Source organism: Sinocyclocheilus anshuiensis, unplaced genomic scaffold (assembly GCF_001515605.1).
Source record: "Sinocyclocheilus anshuiensis isolate Anshui unplaced genomic scaffold, SAMN03320099.WGS_v1.1 scaffold117, whole genome shotgun sequence".
NCBI classification, from domain to species: domain Eukaryota; kingdom Metazoa; phylum Chordata; class Actinopteri; order Cypriniformes; family Cyprinidae; genus Sinocyclocheilus; species Sinocyclocheilus anshuiensis.
Genome location: NW_015536624.1, coordinates 3,451,947 through 3,473,488, shown reverse-complemented (window position 1 = coordinate 3,473,488; position 21,542 = coordinate 3,451,947). Strand labels below are relative to the sequence as shown.

The 21,542-nt window shown below is 38.5% G+C and overlaps 1 protein-coding gene across 1 annotated transcript in view; it reads left to right on the top strand.

Annotated features, from left to right (window-relative positions):
- LOC107705012 (nuclear pore complex protein Nup214-like) overlaps positions 1-21,542 on the top strand; it is a 61,700-nt gene that overhangs the window by 591 nt on the left and 39,567 nt on the right. The window contains exons 2-23 of the mRNA XM_016508129.1: positions 1,237-1,432; positions 1,514-1,665; positions 4,208-4,406; positions 4,558-4,628; positions 4,986-5,049; positions 6,561-6,664; positions 6,749-6,855; positions 6,956-7,022; positions 7,871-7,997; positions 8,528-8,686; positions 9,512-9,953; positions 10,031-10,164; positions 11,942-12,033; positions 12,134-12,214; positions 12,302-12,451; positions 14,696-14,854; positions 14,930-15,033; positions 15,113-15,295; positions 17,876-17,961; positions 18,978-19,061; positions 20,143-20,415; positions 20,494-20,655. Of these exons, the coding sequence (XP_016363615.1) occupies positions 1,237-1,432; positions 1,514-1,665; positions 4,208-4,406; positions 4,558-4,628; positions 4,986-5,049; positions 6,561-6,664; positions 6,749-6,855; positions 6,956-7,022; positions 7,871-7,997; positions 8,528-8,686; positions 9,512-9,953; positions 10,031-10,164; positions 11,942-12,033; positions 12,134-12,214; positions 12,302-12,451; positions 14,696-14,854; positions 14,930-15,033; positions 15,113-15,295; positions 17,876-17,961; positions 18,978-19,061; positions 20,143-20,415; positions 20,494-20,655 (3,196 nt within the window). The remainder of the gene's footprint in view (positions 1-1,236; positions 1,433-1,513; positions 1,666-4,207; positions 4,407-4,557; positions 4,629-4,985; positions 5,050-6,560; positions 6,665-6,748; positions 6,856-6,955; positions 7,023-7,870; positions 7,998-8,527; positions 8,687-9,511; positions 9,954-10,030; positions 10,165-11,941; positions 12,034-12,133; positions 12,215-12,301; positions 12,452-14,695; positions 14,855-14,929; positions 15,034-15,112; positions 15,296-17,875; positions 17,962-18,977; positions 19,062-20,142; positions 20,416-20,493; positions 20,656-21,542) is intronic.

Sequence of the window (21,542 nt, the reverse complement as noted above, 5' to 3'; positions counted from 1 at the left end):
GATGTATGTTTATGGCAGTATGAGTTCATGTGGCTTGTGCCTGTGTTTAGTTTCTTATTCTTATGAATTGGTGTAACTTAGTTTCACTTTTGTAAAATAGTTCTAGTCCGCATTAAATGATTAAATATGCAGGTAACTTATATTAGAACTTTATGAGTTTAGCACACGAACTAATAACATAAACACATGCTGGAGGTTATTAAGTGTCATATATGTCTGTTAATTACTTCATACGAGTCTCAGCTTGACAGTATAATGGAGCCAAATATAGTTTCCCATCAGATTCTCTACACATTATTTGTTCATATTTGTCTCCGTTTTGGGGTGTTTGGGATTTTAAACAAGTCAGATCAGCACAGACTTCTTTTAGATTTAATGTCACTCTTGCTGTGAAATGAATGTGAAAGCGTTTTTTTTTTTTTTTTTTGGACGAACCTGAATCAATTGTTTGTGTATTTTCAGTACCATAAACCAAAGATTTTATTTGTATTACATGTTGTGCTTATGACTTCACTGTCATCCGTACAATTGTATTTGTGTTATTGACGTCTTCTTAAGGTCCACAAAAAAACTAAAAAGTTCTTAAATCAGAGCAGAAAGTCTGGCATTAAATGTTACATACACTCCAAAAATTAATATCTTCCTCAGTATTTTTGACTTGTCTTCTAATTCAAATATCTTTCAATGGGGAATAAAAACCTGTTTTCCCTTTGAATTAAAGTGACAGTTCACCCAAAAATTTAAATTTGTTAATATACTAAATGTTAATATACTCACCCTCAGGCCATCCAAGAAGTAGGAAAGTTTTTTTTTTTTTTTCAGTAGAACATTAAAGAAGATTTTTAGCTGAAATCGTGGTCCTTGGTGATTCATATAATGCAAATCAATGGCTACTGCCACTTTGAGAGTCAAAGCAGCATGTCAGGCAACACAAAATGAATACCCACGGCTCCTGACGATATATTGAGGTCTTGAAGTGAAACTATCGCTCTGTGCAAGAAACATTATTTACGGCAGTATTACCTGTAATCCAGAGCCTCTTGCAAATGGTCTTTCTTTTAAACCAGACATTCACACCATATTTACATATTGTGTTCCATTCAATTTGCTGCTTTAATTTTCTTTACTTTATTTAAAAAGGCCTTAAATGTACCTTCATAAACCTGCAGAAAGCCTGTTATTGCACAGCAGTAATAGGCACTGACATATATAGATGTGCACTTCTGTGCTCCTCAGGACTTTCAGTTCCGTCAGATGAAGAAGATCCGTGTGTTCGAGTCGTCTGCGGATCTTCCTAAGGAGCGCTCCAGTCTCCTCGCCATCTCCAACAAATATGGCCTGACTTTCGTTGGCAAAGACAAGACGTTGAAAGTGTTCTGGACGAGAGATGTGATTGCAGCTGGCCGTCTGGAGGGAAACCCCAATGACACAGGTATGAACGCTCACGTGAACGCTACTCCGTTCTGCTGTGACTGAGCTCAGACTCACGTGTGCCTCATGTGTGTCTCATCAGTGGAGTGCTCCTGCGCTGTCATGGTGACCGTCGGTGTGGCGATGCATCACATGGCTCTGAGCAGCGATGAGCTCACGCTGTCTGTGTGCGGGACGGGGGACACCGCTGAGCTCACGCTGGACTTCTACGACGTCCGCACTTTCCTCAACAAGGTCATTCAACTCTCCTAAAACTACTTCAAATCTTATTTCATTTGTTTCCTCTTCAAGCAGCTCCTCATGTTTAGTTTGTTTTAGATCTTGAAGTCTACATGCATATCTGCAGCAGAAGCAGTGGAATGATGTGGCGTACTTTAGTTCATAATAAAGTCAAGTCACATTTATTTCTAAAGCAGCTTCAAAGAAATAAACACAAAAATAACAGAAGCAATGATGCAGACTTAAAGCTATTATACTTCATTTTGGACCAAAAGATTTTTATTTCTTTTTTTTCAACAGGGTAGTATGTAGGGCTGGGTATCGAGTTCGATACTTTTTAGGCACCAACTGAAATGCCTCGATACCATCGAATATCAATGGTAAATATCGTCTCATCGTTCGGTACCAAATTTCGTGAGCTTTATTAAAACTATTTGCACTGATTTTTTGTGTTGGTTACATTTTGTTCCTTTGTGCAGTGGCTCAGGAGATGAGTCTTTGAGTTTGTATAAACATCAACAAGCTGAAAAATAAAACCAAAGTTTTTTTGTTTTTTTTTGATAATGTAATCTTGTTCAAATTGATTTCATAAAATTGGTATCGAAAAAAGTGTCGTTCAGGAACCGGTGTCGAAGTCAAGGTATCGGTATCGATATCGACAATTTTTGAACGATACCCAGCCCTAGTAGTATGAGAATTTGGTTGAAAAAAAATTGTAGACATGATTTAAAAACGTTAAATTATTTTAAAACAAATAGTGTAGTATGATCTTCACAATCAAAAGTGACCACCATAGGAAATGAATGGGAAATATGAAAATTCAGAGCAATTTTCTGGGATACAGTCTACAAATCAGTTATGATGAAGTCGTTGGTAATATCTAGGGCTGCACGATAAATCGCATGCGATATTTAATGTGCATCTAATCAGTAAAGCCGGTTCTGTAATCAGTGGTAAATCTCCATCACGTGCGGGCTTTCACATTGAGCAGCATTAACTACACAGAGCCGTTGTTCACTGACGAGCTGCGCAAAACCACGATCATATTTTGCGCATGTTTTGCGCAGCTCGTCAGTGAACAACAGCTCTGTGTAGTTAATGCTGCTCCATGTGAAAGCCCGCACGTGGTGGAGATTTACCGCTATTAGAGAACGGCTTTACTGACAAGATGCGTGTTAAATATCGCATGTGATTTATCGTGCAGCCCTAGTAATGTCCCATTTTGGTGTCCACATCAAATAAAATTTACAAGAGTGATTTTATACATGCAGAAAGCATATTAAATGCAAGTAAAGTGTCTACTTTAATGATTCAAATAAGTTTTGTAAAAATAAAATGTCAAAATATGGGTGAATTAATATTCAGTCATCATTAAGCGTAACATATATTTATGTAAAAATGAAACAACATACTTATTCTGACTTGTACTTATTAAAATATATCAAAGAATTAGTGATCATACTAAATTTGATTATATTTTAAATGATTAAAAACTTCTTGCTGACAAATGGGTAAAACCTAGTTGTTTGATGGATAGTGGCAAAGATCGGTAAATATTTAAAATGACCATTAGTATTTTAGGGCTGCACTGTAATCCCTAGATGAGTCTTTCAGTGTCATGTAAAGATTCTTGTCCTAAATGTGCCTGACAGGATTTTTTAGTATATGAACTCTTTTTACACTGAATGACATTTTAATGGGTGTCTTCAGTATATAATGATATTTCAGTGGATTGTGCTGTAACTTAGCCAATTGTTCAGCTGGCGAAACGTCTTCCTGAAAAGACTTTCAGTAAACAAAAACTTCACAAAGCAGTTGTGAAAACTGAATGATTTTGGACCTTTATACAGCACATGCTGCCACTGTAAGAAATGTAAGTCTATCCCTCACAGGCTCACTTTCATCCATGTTCATTTCAAACTTGAAGGCATCTATTAGTTAAACCACATTACATGTGACTGCCTTTATTTCTCCCACCAGATGGCATTAGTTTGCTTTCCATCCACTGGAATTCAAATACTTTTTTTTTTCTTTTTTTTTTTTACTTAAACACTGCATTAATTTGAAATGACATTTGTGTTCTAATATTTGTATTAATTTATATAGAAATAAATTATGCTTAATTTAGAGGTGATTTTTGTTTAGTTCAGTCAAATACAGAATATTTAAAGAATTAATATTATTGAAACTACTAGTGCTGTCAAACGATTAATCGCATCCAAAATCTAAGTTTTTGTTTACATAATATATGTATGTGTACGGTGTTTATTTATTATGTTTATATAAATGCACACACATACAGTATATATATATATTGAAAATATTTACATTTATATAATTATATTTTGTATTATATATAAATATATGTAGTATATAAACAACATATTTTTCTTAAATGTATACATACATGTGTTTGTATTTATAAACTTTGGTTTTGGATGCGATTAATCGCGATTAATCATTTGACAGCACTAATTGAAACAATGTATAGTATGTTCATGGATGTTCAAGAATGTGAAGAATACCAAAGTGTTAATGTGTGTGTTTGCTCCAGCAGGACAGACAGGAGAAGCGTCCCTTCACCTCTTTCAAACCCGCGGCTGCTGTAGACATGCTGGTCCAGGATCTGAAGTGGAGTCCAGTGGACGCGTCCCGTCTGGCTGTGTGTCTGTCTGATGGCAGTATGATGGTGCTGGATGTTCAGGACTCTGTCAGTGTGTTCGCTCGGCTTCCTGCCTCTGAGGGAATCACCTGCGGTCAGTGTTTACTGTGTGCTGTCTTTATTCTCGCAGTGCTAATCTTGAATAAAGTCATCAGTTTCCAGATGTCTCCACCACTGGTTTTTCAGTGTCTTTGGCCTTATTTTTAAACATGTTGATTCGTTCCTCTCTCTCTCTCTCATTGTAGTTTGCTGGAGTCCCAAAGGGCAGCAGGTGTCTGCTGGGAAAGAGGATGCCACAGTGGTTCAGTTCACTCCTGTACGTCTGTACATGACAGTTTATGACGGACAGATCCTCAGATCTTCACTTTACCAAGCGTGATAACTATTTCCACACCATAACTGCTTCAATACTAACACACAATATTGTTCTGTTCATTATAAACATGCTGCAGTTTTGTTGTCTGCCACTTTAAATGCTCAAGCTCTTTAAAGCAGGATGGATTAATGTTTTTATCATTCATCGTTCTGAAAATGATTCCACTGGTATTGTTCCTCTGTGTTGTTATTGTTACAGTTGTGGTGTGGACTTGGTACTCTCATAGAGTTAGGGTGACTATTAAAACTTTATAGTTTAGTCCAGTGTGTAATGTCATGCTGTGTGTTTGTGTCTCAGATCTTACAGGCCAAGAAAGTGATCCCCTGTCCCAGCTTCTACAGTCAGGATCACCCCGTCAAAGGTACAACGGCTCAGATTTACTGTGTTCTTACTGTGACTGTGTTCATGTATAGATGTGATGTCAGTGCTAATCCACCTCACTGATGCTTTCATGTCATGCTGTATGATTTATATTTACAAGATGAGTGTCACCACAACTTTAAGCTCAGACTTTGGCTTCTGATTTGGTATTGATCATAATGAGACTGTACTTTCATTATGGCCAATCAACAATCTAATTGCAATCTAAAATGTTTTTTGCTGCAGGTTCGTGTTTGTAGTACTGCACATTTTGGCGAATATTGTTGCTGTTATTATAAAAAATATATTAAACAGTGAATATTATACTGTATATATGTTCTACTATATTATATTAAGTACAACAGTAAAATTATATTATGGCTAATTTCTTTATTTTCATAGCTTTTTTGACTTGCGGCACATATTTATTAATTCACATCTTTTATGATTTAATAATCGCACTGAGCTATATTGTGATTTTGGTTTTATTTCAACTAATCGTGCAGCCCTATCCCATCATTCTCTGTGATGGTGTGAGAATTGAAAAACACTTAGGTAAACATCCATTACTCAAAGCATTTGCTCGCTTTATAACATAATTTTGATAACATTATAAGTGGACCTCAGTACAAAATAAAAAAATGGCAGTTCATGACCCCTTTAATCATGCCTTCCACTCTCATAAGTAAGTATGTGAGCACTGGTGTCTGTGCTTATGTGTGTGTGTGTGTTCGTTCGTTCTCCGCAGTGCTGGATGTTTTGTGAACGGCTCAGATTTACTGTGTTCTTACTGTGACTGTGTTCATGTATAGATGTGATGTCAGTGCTAATCCACCTCACTGATGCTTTCATGTCATGCTGTATGATTTATATTTACAAGATGAGTGTCACCACAACTTTAAGCTCAGACTTTGGCTTCTGATTTGGTATTGATCATAATGAGACTGTACTTTCATTATGGCCAATCAACAATCTAATTGCAATCTAAAATGTTTTTTGCTGCAGGTTCGTGTTTGTAGTACTGCACATTTTGGCGAATATTGTTGCTGTTATTATTATAAAAAATATATTAAACAGTGAATATTATACTGTATATATGTTCTACTATATTATATTAAGTACAACAGTAAAATTATATTATGGCTAATTTCTTTATTTTCATAGCTTTTTTGACTTGCGGCACATATTTATTAATTCACATCTTTTATGATTTAATAATCGCACTGAGCTATATTGTGATTTTGGTTTTATTTCAACTAATCGTGCAGCCCTATCCCATCATTCTCTGTGATGGTGTGAGAATTGAAAAACACTTAGGTAAACATCCATTACTCAAAGCATTTGCTCGCTTTATAACATAATTTTGATAACATTATAAGTGGACCTCAGTACAAAATAAAAAAATGGCAGTTCATGACCCCTTTAATCATGCCTTCCACTCTCATAAGTAAGTATGTGAGCACTGGAGTCTGTGCTTATGTGTGTGTGTGTGTGTTCGTTCGTTCTCCGCAGTGCTGGATGTTTTGTGGTTAAGCACGTATAACTTTGCGGTGGCATATGCAGCGGCTGATGGTTCTCTGGAGACGCCTCCAGAGCTGGTGGTCGTGTCATTGCCCGTGAGTTATTCTAACGAATGATACATTGTAAAACTTTTCAGACACGACTACTAACAATGTGTCAACTATGTGTGTGTGTGTCAGAAAAAGGACGAAAAGAGAGACGAGCACTATCTGAACTTCAACGACCTTGTGTACGGCACTTGCACCGAGAGGCAGCATCATTACTACCTGTGCCATATCGAGGACTGGTGAGACTCGTCTGCATGTCCTGTGCTCTGCATGAGCTTTGTTAGTCCAGTGGGGACATCAGTTGTCATAAATCAAATGAAACTGTTTTCTCTTGTGTAGGGATTTGGTTTTGGCTTCATCAGCCGCTGCCATTGAAGTCAGCATCATCGCGAAACAAGAGGACAAGGTAAACACATCAGAAACATGGGTTATTATTGTTAACTAAACCTAAAATCATTAAAAAAAACACTTGATAATTAAAAGGATAGTTCACCAAAAAAGGAAAATTATCATTGTTTGTTAACCCTCAAGTTGTTCCAAACCTGTATGAGTTTCTTTCAGCTGCTAAACACAAAAGAAGATATTTTGAAGAATGTTGGGAGTCAGTCAGTTGACAGTAGCCATTGACTTCTGTAGAATGGAAAAAAGGAAGTTATAACTATGGAAATTAATGGGGACCAGAAACTATTTGGTTGCCAGCATTCTTCAAAATATCATCTTCTGTGTTCAGCAGCTGAAAGAAACTTGTACAGGTTTGGAACAACATTATGACCATTAAAATAAAAATAAAAAGTTAAACAGATTTTATTTCCGCTAGGTATCAAGGCAACAATTTTCTTTTTTTATTTCCTTTTTTTAAGTTTAAGTTAAAGTAATACAATAACAGAACTAAAGAATAAGTATATAGGCACTTTTAAAAAACGATAAAAACGACAAATACATAAAAATACTAAAACGTAAAATGAAAACGAAGTATAAAAATAAAAGCTGTTTATATAGCTAAACTATACTAGTATCTCAGTAATAGTAAAATAAGTGTTAGTGTCTGCACTGATAGCCTTGCACTGTTGCGCTACAGGCGTCACAAGTTCGAGTCCCAACTCGAGGACCTTTCCCAATCCTACCCCCATCTCTCTCCCACTTCGCTTCCTGTCAGTTTTGATCTTTCCTATTGTAATAAAGTCGAAAATGCCAAAAAATAAATCCTAAAAATTAAGTGTTAGTCACAGTGGTCTGATGTGATGTTGTGTGCAGGTGAACTGGGAGCTGTGGCTGCTGGAAGACGCTAGTCGTGCGGAGCTTCCCGTCACAGAGAACAGCGAGGACACACTTCCTGTCGGCATGGCCATCGATTACACCAGCCAAGAAGACATACACCTGTGTAAGAGCTAATAAACTTCTAATGTCTGTTTAAACTGTGATATGACATTTCTTTTCCTAAGAAAATGTTTCCTATTGCTGCTGCTGACACATCCATACACAAAGAACAAAGACTCTACTGCTAATGGAAATAGCTACTTTTATGGGCGTTTGCACTTGTTCATGCTTTACAAGAACCAACTAACAGTACAAGTATTTGTCTTAAATTAGTTCATTCAAACGTTCAAATGCTGAAACATTCATTGTCAAATTCTCAAGCTTTTATTCGACTGAATATTGGTGAAATGCTGAAAAGTCCCAGCACAAAATTGTTGGAAATCATGTGAATGTAAATAAAGTGGAGTTTGTGAAAAGCATTATTTTCTGTGCACTGAGCCACTTCGAAATATCGCTGTTTCAGTTTTATTGTTTAATTGTTCATCCTCATTTGTTTATATTAAAGTTGCACTAATAAATAATTCTTAGCTTTTCATCCACTCATGAGCCCTGTTTTGTAAACATGGTGTTGTCACGGTTTTCTTGCATCCTCAGCTGATGAGAATAGATTGCCTCCAGCGCCAACGCTGATGCTGCTGTCTACGGATGGAGTCCTGTGTCCTTTCTCTCTACTGAACCTCAACCCAGGGGTCAAGCAGCTGACCGTGGCTGCTGTCCCGCTGCCTGAGGACGGAGAGAGAGCGCCTGCCGCCAGTAAGACCACAGCCATTGTTTAAGACCCCAGTATACACACGGCATGTTTTGTTCTTCACAAAAAAGTTAGAGATACCTTTGCAGCAATATAAACGCATTTGACCATGGCACTCACGTCTTTTGCAGCGTCACATGAAACAATCGGATCATTCTTTTCTCTTAACAATCATTCGCATAATGTCAACATGTCTAATTCCAACGTTTGGTAATATTTCTGTTCAAAATGACAATTCCTGGATTTATAAAAAATCAAATTGTTGCAAAACATTAAATTCAAATAAAATTGGAAAAATTGCCCAGGCCTACTTCAGTACAGCAAGCTGCTTTATACTATTGAACATGAAAAAACAGTGTCAGTATTACTTTCAATCAGAATTACACTTTCATTTCTACTATAAAAGCAGCTCTTCAGTGTGTTCATGTTTTTACTCGTGTCTGAACAGAACAAATGAACCAGAGAAGATTTCAACATCATCTGTTTTCTACCTATTACGTAATTGCCACAGACCAAGTTGTTAACCAAGGTGTTGAGAGTGACCAGTCAGAGTGACTTCACTGGAAAATTTCACATTTTTTTGGCCTTGTTTTGTTCAAAGTGACGTCACACCAGTTCATTTAATTCCGCTTGAAGTGTTTCGGGCCTTTACTGTGCCAGGCAAACCTACATGTGCTTTGAAGTCAGTTGAATTAATTTTTAATTCACTAGTACTTTAAATCTATTATTGATTAGCGCAGACAAATCATGATTTAGAAGTGATTTATGCAGCGTTTGCTGTCCAGCACCAGTTCAGTGACTTTGTTGTGCTCTAACACACTTCGTTTCAGAGTCGTCGTCCTCCTCTGTTGCTCCCGCCTCTGCAGCATCCTCCATCTTCCAATCTTTCCCAGCATCTTCTGGCACGGCCCTGCCTCCAGCCACCTTATCCTTCACAGCCCCGCCACCAGCAGCCACTGCTGCCACCTCCTTGGCTCCGCCCACCTCTGCGTCCTCCACTGGTTTCTCCTTCTCTCTTCCTGCTCTGGGTTCTACCACCTCCTCAGGCTTCTCGCTGGGCTCCGCCACAGGAGGTTTCTCCTTCAGCGCTCCCAAACCCTCCTCCGATGCTCCTGCCTTCTCCTTTGCTTCCTCATTGGCTCCGAAGGAGGTCAGCAGTGCTCCGGCGGCCACTCCTCCTCAGCGTCCACCAGCCATGTCCCCCATCATCAGCGGCCCCAAAGCGCCAGCGGAGCCTGCAACGCCTGCCATCAGGATGAACCTCACTGACAGGTAAGCACGTGATCTCATATTACATTAGATGGATAATCCTGAAGGATCAGCTGAGAGTTTGGCGTGTTTTTCTTCAGGTTTCTGGGAGTGGACTCTCTGGGGTCAGTCACATCTGCTGCCCAACCGTTTTCTTTGACCTCCACACCCAAACCGGCAGCAGCGGAGGTCAGCGGTCCAACGACAGCGGCACTCAAACAAGCTGCCCCTGCAGGTACAAGCTCACTTCGTGCCCTTCACCCCTTTAGCTTATTCCTAGGGCCTTGTTTACAAAACGCAAATCCTAAGTTCCATTGATTTGTCCTACATCAGAAATAATGAACAAATTGGCATTTATAAAGGCAAAAACTGACATGAATACGTATGCGTGTGCCAGCTGAAGAGCATATACCAGTAATTAAGCATCAAACATTTGTTCAAATGTAACGATGTTTAAATGTCAAAAAGACATAGTATTATATGCTCAAATGAGCAACTACTTTGTAATAATTATCAGGGCTCTAGACTGCGACAGTTTTTTGAGAATGTGCGAGTTAAAATTTGATGTGGTCTCATTTGTACGAGTGCATTGTCTGCGCTGCTCCAAAGCGCGTGCGTTGCAGAGCCGTGGCACATTGTAGCAAGAGTCAGAATTCACTGATCACGTGAAGAGAGGCTTTCAGCGTGAGGGCTTCAGGTGTATATCCTGGTTTATACTCGCCGCGTCAGCACAAGTACGAAGGTGTGTGCTGCGCGCGGCTAAAATGCCGCTAATACTGAGGAACTGATGGGAGACGGAGGATTTGGTTTTCAAATCCATAGCAATAAGTTACATTTTAAAATATATTCACATAGAAACTTGCTTTTTAAAATATTTTACAATATTACTGTTTTTACTGTATTTTTGATTACATAATTGCAGCATCGGTGAGCAAAAGAGACTTCTTTCAAAAACGTTAAAAAATCTTAATTATCCCAAACTTTCGACTGGTAGTGTATATTACGGAATTTTACACAATATATGCAATTAATAAATAAAGCAAATATATTATTCCAAATTTTTGAACATTGCCTCCACATTATATTTCTTCTGAACCACAAAAGGGTATTTGTAAACATTCTGTAGGTGATGCACGTTACTCATGTTTTAGAGATGAACATTTCGTAAATTGTTGTATGTTGAAAATGTAACGATGTTTAAATGTCAAAAAGACATAGTATTATATGCTCAAATGAGCAACTACTTTGTAATAATTATCAGGGCTCTAGACTGCGACAGTTTTTTGAGAATGTGCGAGTTAAAATTTGATGTGGTCTCATTTGTACGAGTGCATTGTCTGCGCTGCTCCAAAGCGCGTGCGTTGCAGAGCCGTGGCACATTGTAGCAAGAGTCAGAATTCACTGATCACGTGAAGAGAGGCTTTCAGCGTGAGGGCTTCAGGTGTATATCCTGGTTTATACTCGCCGCGTCAGCACAAGTACGAAGGTGTGTGCTGCGCGCGGCTAAAATGCCGCTAATACTGAGGAACTGATGGGAGACGGAGGATTTGGTTTTCAAATCCATAGCAATAAGTTACATTTTAAAATATATTCACATAGAAACTTGCTTTTTAAAATATTTTACAATATTACTGTTTTTACTGTATTTTTGATGACATAATTGCAGCATCGGTGAGCAAAAGAGACTTCTTTCAAAAACGTTAAAAAATCTTAATTATCCCAAACTTTCGACTGGTAGTGTATATTACGGAATTTTACACAATATATGCAATTAATAAATAAAGCAAATATATTATTCCAAATTTTTGAACATTGCCTCCACATGATATTTCTTCTGAACCACAAAAGGGTATTTGTAAACATTCTGTAGGTGATGCACGTTACTCATGTTTTAGAAATGAACATTTCGTAAATTGTTGTATGTTGACATTTAGGATAATTCTACACATCTTTAGGCCCCTACAGTCATCAGAGATGCATTAGATCAGGTGTGAAATCTTGTTGTGTTGTAGTGTTGTCTCGGGCCGCTCAGAGCAGTGCTTCTCCAGCTCAGCCGAAACCAGCTGCCGTCGCTCCTCCTGCGTCCAGAGCTCCATCTGCACAGGTACTGCACAGAAGACCTGATGAACCAGCATCAGACACATCCAGTCTCATGAGTCCTGCACAGACTGATCTGAAGTGTGTTTGCTTGGGTTTTGTGGCAGGTCATGTCTGTGAAAGCACTGGAGAGAAACCTGCAGCAGAAGAAAGACTCGGACCCCGTCATGACTGGAATACTGGAGGAGGTAGAGTCCGATAATCACATGTTCACACAGTCATTTCTGATTACCTGTCATATTGATGTTGACTGAACGGCTGCTGTGTTCTCTTAGATCGGACACTTTGAGAAGGAGCTGGACGATCTGAAGACCCGCTGCAGAAATGCTGATTTTAGGGTGGGCAGCACAGATGACATGAGAGACCTGAGGAAAGACTCTGAGAACTTGCACGCCTTCACACTGGAGATCAAAGACGCCACAGAGGTGTGACATGCACATTTATCCAGGCTGACTGCAGAAATCACCATGTGCTACCTAGGGCTGATATGCCATTTTTAGAGGTTTATTTTTTTTTCTTCTTTTCAGGAATTTCAAAGAGAAAATGTAAAGTTTTGATATTAATTTAATGTCTGTTTTTGATAATCCAGTGAAATAAGTGAGTTGCCTCATAAAGAAAACATAAAATTAGATTAACACAAATCAAACAATGAGATTATTCATTGTGCAAAGACAGCCTCACATCATGAAACACCTGAGTTACGAACAGCTCAGATTCAGAGCAGGTAAAGCGGCTCTTCTCATTCACTGTCTAGATTGTCGTGGCCCACCATAGTCTAATATGTCCCGCCACAGTTTCATAAGGTGTGGGAAATATTTTTACACTTATCGTAACACTTATCATACTTTTACACTTAAAAGGTATGTAACATTGTGTTTTGCACCATTGCTTTGATAAAGCATTTAGCAGAGCCTAACTAAAAGCAAAATCACATTATGGCTTAGTGTGTTTAACAAAAATTGCATAAAGGCCCCGATATACTTCAAACGAAATCGAAGAATGAACTGAAATGATGTAATTTCAAGCAAAATCAGGCCGAAACGAAGTTCGTTTTGAGTTCATTTTGGCAGTTCGAAACAGCTCACCAAAGTGAACTTTTTGGGGGAGTTCGTTTTGCCTCCTAAACACTTTCTCATTCCACGGAGGCCAGACAGGAGAACACATCTCCGCAACTATCTTGCGGGCTGTGCACGGTCCGATCTTGAATGTTTCAGCCACACTTTGTTGTGTGGCCACACAAGCTAGTTTTTGGAGTGTCAAGGCCAGTCTTTCCGTAGTGGAAATCTGTGTCCTGTGCGTTTTTGCATGTTTCACATATGGCGATACCCTTTTCAAGAGATGGTCAAACCGCGCGGCGCACATTCTGAAGTATGAAAAATGCACTTCCTCATCTGTGCGCCGCATTTGCTGAATTAAAACGGCAAACTCGCCATCATTCTTTGTTTTCGTTAAGTGGACGCACATACCATCTACGTCGCTTGTTCTTTTTCTTTGCCATTGAATAGATCAATGCTACTGCCAGATGTTTACTAAACTGTTCTTCTCTCACAGCCGCCATCGTTGTTGTGTTTAGGGGGTACACGCGGGCGGCGTGACACGTTTACAACCCCGCCTCCAGCAGCGCGGGGGTGTCGGAATGTTTGAAAACAGTATACCGTCGCTTAGACTTTTCTAACTTCTTTTTGCCCTCAAACGAAGAACGAAAAAGAACTTCGTTTGAAGTATATCGGGGCCTTAAGTGTGTTTTTGTGCCTGCTTTGGCTGGTTTAGGCCTGTTATGTCAGCCGACTTCCAGCGCTTTTTCATAATCTTCATATTCTGTGCAGAAGTTAGTTCACAGCATTGACAGAAATTTATTGATCCATTAAGGGGCTATGTTTCCCCTCTTAAATCGATTTTCAGGTGTATTTTTAACTAACTAAACCACCAGTAGGTGGCAGTAAGTCACTGTGTTAATGAGGGCGTCATCTTTATGAATGAGCCATTGAATAATTCACTCAACTGAATAGTTCAAAAAATGCAGATTAATTCATTAACAGAACACTGCTGTGAATTCTGAGAATTCTGCTGTGGCTTTGTTTGAAACCATTTTTCTTGGCAGATTTAAGCAAAAACAACATTGTCTAATGTTATAAACTAAATGTTTATTAAACTCCTGTATGAAATCTGTCACACTTGCAATTGTGCTGATATTCAGGAAAAAACACCTTTGCTCATGTGGTATTGCTAAACTGTGTCATGATATAAATATAAGACAAACCCATACAGGGCATTTTTGCCTCCATATATTCCATTTTGTGGCTATTTTAACTACATTCTAGGCAACATCACAAAGTGAAAGCGTGCTCTCAAGGCATGATTTTCTTTTCTTTTTGTAATGGATTAATGCACTCAAATATCAGCTCCAGTGTTACCAAATGAATAAACTAATGCACATTTTAAAATAAATGGTTATAAATGGTCATGATCAATGGTTATTTAAACATTTTAGCACTTGATATAAACATTTTTGAACCCAAAATGATGCCAAAGACAAACAAGAGTTGTTTTATAACACAGAATTTCACACCAGTCAGTTTCGGTTGATCATGAACCATAGATGTGACCGTAGTTTTGAGTTGTATGTATGAATGCATGCATGGCTGACTGACTCAAATTGTTGAACCCAGTCTCTTCACGGGGACATCAGTGCACTGAAGACCAGCCTGCTGGAGGGCTTCGCTGGAGCAGAGGAGGCACGAGCACAGAGCGAGCTCAACCGAGACAAAGACTACCTCCAGCTGCTCTACAAGAAACCACTGGACCCTCGGCGAGAAGAACAGCTCAAGGTCTCGTCACCACCTCGGATAACTAGATCATCATTTAAAAGGATAACGTGTGCTGAAAGTGTGTTTTTGCCACAGGAAATCCGCCGCTTGTACCAGTATGTGAAGTTTGCCATGGAAGACGTGAATGACGTTTTGGACGTGGAGTGGGAGAAGCACTTAGAGAAGAAGAAAAAGCTGAGGTGAGCAGCTGTGATATTGTGTTTTATTAGCGCACATCTGTTCGTCCGTACGCCTGAGTGTCAGTGTTTGCTCCTGAAGGCACATGATCATCCCGGAGAGAGAGGCTCTGTTTGCAGCATTGGCCAATAACCTGGATATCATCAACCAGCAGAAGCAGCGTCTTGACCGGCTGGAGAATGACCTGCACAAACTGAGGCTCTACAGAGGGACGTCAGTGTGGAGCTTCACCAGCCTGACACCCTCTACCCCTTCAGGACAGAGGTGAGAGTGCATGTCTGCCGTACAGGGCATCATGGTCAACCGATTGTGGATTTTGCTGATAATAATGACTAAAATTGAAAAATATGGCCTATAACCAGTTATCAGAGTTGGGTAGATTACTTACGAATTGTAGTCTGTTACTGAATCTAATCTGCTTGACAAAAATTGTAGTTAATAAAGTAATCCATTACATTGCACATTTTAGGTAATACAATCAGACTACTTTTTTAGATTACTTTTGACCTAACTCGGTTATTACATTGATTTTAAAAAGGGTCATTTGTACCATATTGATATAAAATACAAAGAGTAAGAAAATATATTCCATTCATTGTAATTAACAACATGAAGTGCATTAAACATTACATTACGTCAAGGTTTTCCAAACTGGGGTTCGTGTAGGAACTGCAAGGGGTTTGTGAGTTTAATGAAAAGCTAAATATAAATGAAATCATAAAAATGTAAATTAAGTCATTTGAAAATTAAAAAAAATATATATTTTTAAAAATAAAAATGTTTATAAATTATACTAAAAAAAATTCTATTTGTTTACCTGCATGTCATCCTTGAACTTTGAACATGCAAATGTGATACATAATTATTAAAATACTTATTTTAAAACATCCATGGGTACTTCAGGTATATACATTAGATGAAAGAGGTTCAAATGACATAGTTTACGAATCCTTGCATTACATGTAAATAAGAAATGATGTGAATTTGTGCATTTTAATCTCTTTGAAAGACAAAATCCTTACAAAGATGTACTAATACATGGTTAAATAACCTATTGAGTGATAATTAAAAAAAAAATTTAATGTGTTCATTAGTTGTTGATGCAATGCTGAAACACTTCTTAAACCTGAAATGCTTTTTGTAAATCCAGTGGTCAAATGCTGTGTAGCCACCTGACTAGTGACTGATCTCTGTGTGAATGTCTACAAACTGGAAGACTTTCTGAATGTATAGAAGCAGTAGGCTATTATAGAAAGGATCGTTTAAAAAAAAAAACGAAAGCGGAATTAGGTGGAGTCAATAATAATTATTATAATAATTTATTGCTATTGAGTGAATATGAAATCATGTAATCAATAAAAAAGTAAATGTATTCTGATTACAAGAATTTTAAAATGTAATTTAATCTAATTACAAGTACATAATTTTTGGAATCTGGTCTAATCCAGATTACATGTAATCAGTTACTACCCAGTTAATAACAATGATAATAACTCAGGGCCGTAACCACCATAGGCGTTGAGGGGGACAAGTTCCGCCCAATAATTAGAAATGGCCAAATTGCCTCCCAATTAATTTTATAATTATTAATTTAAGTTTATTGTCAGGATGAGAATTTTTTTTTTTTATTTACATTTTTAGGCTGGTCTGCCTCAGCGGTCTAACAGCGCATGGCCAATCAAATCAAAGTAGGCGGGGTTTACTGTTCACAGAAGCAGAGCGTAAGATGGAGGCAGGGGGCAGTGGAGGCAAGTGTTTAATGACAGAGATGTTATCCACCATTTTTCTCAAAAATGGTATCAAGATTAATGTAATTCCCAACTAAATGGAACAAGACAAGAAACGTTTTGTATTTTCGACGTATTAGGCATGCCAATAAGAGTGAATGTATGCATATTTCAAAATGACTTCCCAACTAGAATTAGACCTAGAATTTCATTTACTGTTCCATTTATTTATGCTTTATTAAATAAATAAAAATATAAATAAATAATAGGTCTCCTCAGTGTTCAAGATATTGTTACGGCCTTGTATTAATATGATGATATAAATATTATTAGGGCTGTTGATTTGATGCATTAATTTGGTGCATTTAAATTGCGATTAATTTGCAATGAATTAGATTAATTAATCGGCACATCATGTAATTAATTAATTAAAAACTAAGTTGCTTGACAGGCCAAATTTAAATTTATTTTCACAGAATAGGCTATGATTTTATATCCACTGTGTGTTGAGCCTTAATCTGAATTATGTTTATATTGTATGATATAGTTAAGCAATATAAGCCAGAAAAGAAACAAAAAGTTCAAACATCCAGCAGGCAAAAAAGCTCAGTTAGCGTGCTGCTCAAATCACAAAAACCAATCACAAGAACAAGTTGGCACACCAGAGCTCCAGAAAGGGAAAGAATAATTTTAATGCATGTTCTCATCAACAGTGATTGTTCGAGACATATGGGCGGCTCTTCATCAGACACGTGCACCAGCACTCATTCATTGACATCTGTGAAGTTAAATGTAGACTCGGTGGGATAATTATTTATGATTCTTGCTGTCAGGATACTCATTTATTCACAGTGGTAATACTTTTTTGTAATATTTGCCGATGAGTATAACACTGTAAGATGTAAGTTGTGCACTGAGGAAAACATGTCTCAAATGCACTGAATATCACGCGCATCTGACAGCAGAAAAAGCCACATAGGTTTATGATTTAGTTTGAAGCAGTTCATGAATAACATGTTTAAACATGTTGTACAACTTGGATTTCAGATGTGTTTGCAGCATCATCCTGGGGGGAAACTGGAAGCATCCATATTCACGTGTTCTGTGTGTTTTACAGTCTGGACAGTGAGCTGGAGAGTTTGAAGGACGCTCTTCTGAAAGACAGCCTGGAAACAACACCTAAAGCTCCTGCCAAATCACCATGTAAGATCTGCTTGTGTTCACCACAGTTCAGTCATCATCTCATGTTCATTAGTACAGTCTGAATTGCTCATGCCATTAGACACGAGATGATTGTGCTCACAGATAGAGGTGCTCCGATCAGGATGTTTGAGGCCAATCACTGATCGTCGATCACAGAAAGCAGTATCTGCCGATACGATCACCGATACTGATCTTTTTAAAGCCTTCTTTTCATCATATAGAATTAGTGATGATCCAATCAAGATTTTTAGACATTTATTCAGGGCCTGAATTTCATTTTTGAAAAATAGTTCCCCTTAGGTGACTCTTGTGAGAGGGGATTTTTTAATTTGAGGGGTGGTGGGCAGCATTTTTTAGACATTTTTCAAAAATGTATATTTATCTCACCTAAATGTTTGATCATGCACTGCATTTTTGTTTAGTTTTTTTTGTTTTTGTGTGCATGACCGCACAGTCTCCAGGAGAGCGCGCGAGCGCTAAATGGTTTAAACACTGGCAAGAATTAAAAAGAAATGCAATTTATAAGCTTTAGTGACTCGATTGTGACAGTTCCTGTGTCAAGTGCGGCTGGCTTATAGTGCAGACGCGATGTGATTTGAAGCCATTTGCGCATTTTGAGAGAGAGAGAGGGCACGCGCGGCGATGTACTCGCGCTGTTTGTGAAATTATGGCTCACAGAAAGTTTTCAAAATTACTTTATAAGTTATTTAATGAAGAAATATGAATTGTACCTCACTTTCAGCATTATAATTATTTCACCCGTGCCGGACAGACTGAGGCGGTGCCGCTGCATGTCATGCCAAACCTCTCACGGCAGGCGCGTCATGAGCTTGAGATCGTTTTTTTGAGACTGGCCTTTATAGAGACCGCCGATCAAACATCCCAAAGCGATTATCGGCCGATAGCGATCGGTAGCCGATTAATCGGAGCACCCCTACTCACAGATGAGCTGCAGTGAGATGTTGTTCTCGTTTGACCTCCCTGATGTCATTGTGTGTGTGTGTGTGTGTGTGCAGCTAAAATGACCCCAGCCAAACAGTCTCAGCTGAGGAACTTCCTGTCAAAGCGACAGACCCCACCGGTTCACTCCACAGCTCCAGGTACATCAACTGTTTGTGCTTGTGATGTGATTGTGCATCTAGAGGTGTTACATTGATAAAAAATAATTGATATCTCAATATTTTTTGTGATTTTTGTCGATAGCTGTAAGGCAGTGTTTTGCTGTGTGGGTTTTGGTTCTGGTTCTTGGCTGCTTTAGGCATGTCATGGACAAGCTTTTCATATTATTCATATTCTGTGCATGGCTCGTGTACAAGAAATTTTTTCATTAAAGGGTGACATTTGCCATCTTAAACTGATTTACAGTTTTTTTTTTTTTTAAAAGGCATTTTATTCTAACCTTATTAGATGTTTGCGTCATCTTTTGTCAAACTCTTATCTTTAATCAGTAAATTCAATTAGAAAAATAAGACCCGATACGATGTTACCAATCAAATTAAATTGCCCTGAAGAAGTGACATCTATGACAGTGCTTGGATATATTTACACTGAAATTACAGTTGCGTAAATAATGCTATGAGATTAATGTTTTCAAAATATTTTGATATTGAACAATATTGAAATATGATTTTTTTTTTTTTATGAAAGATGCCTCAATGTCTTAATGAGTTAGTCGGTGAATCATTCATTCAACCGTTTTGTTCAAAAGGCTGATTCATTCAGGATCAAAGCAAATGAATCAAAAACACTGATTAATTCAGGAACGAAACACTTCTGTGTGTTACTCTGAGATGTTTACTTGGACAGTTTTGGCTTTGTTTGGAACTGTTTTCATAGAGTAAAAACAGACAATACTGTCTAAAATGTAACTCACAATATTAACTGTTGTATAAAATCACATTTGCAATCGTACTGATACTCGCTCATGTGACAAGACAAAAATTTAAACGGGCATTTTTGCTCCAATATACTACATTTTTTGTCCATTCTAGCTGCATTCTACTACTAAATCTGCATCATGCAGTGAAAGAGTGGACTATCAAGACGTTTTTGATATTTTTGATTTATTTATTTTTCCTGCAAAAACAACCTGTGTGAGATATTGTATTGTACACGATACATGCCGGACACCCCTATGTTTGTCTCATATGTCTGTCTCATATGTCTCTCTACGTTTCTCAGCCAACCTGTCACGGTCAGCCTTCCTGTCTCCTCAGTTCTATGAGGATCTGGACGAGGTGAGCTCCAGCTCGTCTTTGTCTCAGCCTCTGGAGCCAGAGGACTTGCTGGCAGTGGCAGAGGAAGAGGACGAGCCGGCCCCCATCCCGGTGCTGATGCCCTCCGTCTCGAGACACCCCGCGGTGGTCCGTACACCCTCCATACAGCCGGGCTTCAGTATGCAGTCCAGTCCGTTCAGCAGAGTCCAGACCGTCCCCATACCTGTCATCAGCCCCGGTGAGGTTCAAACTGCACCTCAACACATGATTCTGGTCTTGTTAATGGTCTTTACAACGTCTTTTGCATGTGTTGCAGCACCAAGGATAAACATGGACAGTGCAGATAGCACAGCATTAGCCACAAAAACAGTCAAGCATGGAGCTCCGCCCACAGAAAAGATCACGCCCACCACAATCCCTGCCCCCCAGGCTGCAGGAAGAGCCGCCCTCAGCCGACACATGACCAGCCAGAAACCAGGTACAAACATACTGTCCTTCAGATCTGTTATAATCCACATTTACACACCATACACATGTTTTTATCATTTTAGCCAGTGAGTGATTTGTTTTATTTTAAACTCTGTGGAACTGATCTGTAATATTATAGTCTTTATAATTATGCATTTGCATCAGATGTCATATTAGATGTCGTATTAGTTATCAGTAAGTCTCCATCAGTCTTATCTATACACTAGGGGGTGACACTGTATGTCAGACCTATAGCATATTTGGACTGTTAATTATTGTTGTAGATGTATCTACACTAGGGATGTGCGGGTCTAGTCGACTAAACGGTACAGCTCCTACTAGTCGACACTGAAAACAATAGTCGATTACATGACAGAAAAAGAAAAAAAAACATGATTTTATCATTCAAATTACCGTCATTTTAACATTGCATTTAAAACATTTTAAATAACAAGTTAAAATAAAACGTTTGAAAAATAATACATTCTTTTTAAAAATGTATCTGGGCGGAAACTACATTTTTACCTCAGACCTCACATGCGTTTTCTTCGTGTCAGTTGCGGCGAGTTCAAAAACGACCATGCGAAAGATGAGAAGGTGTTGGATTATTTTGAATTGGAAGGAAACGGAAAAGTTTTGTGTAAACTGTGTAATGTCAAATTGTCTTACAATAACTCTACTGGAGCGATGCGTAATCATATTCAATACAGGCACGTAGGCGTTAGCTTAGAGCAGTGGTTCTCAACCCGCGGCCCGAGACGCTCAGGCCCTAGCCCGGCCGTGTCCGACAGCTTATCAGAATTACCGGCCCGAGCCCGTCTTTTTTTCCCCTTCTCCCAAAACAGCTTATACTACTGTTTCAGCTATATTAAAATAGTTCAGTTTTGTATGTAATGG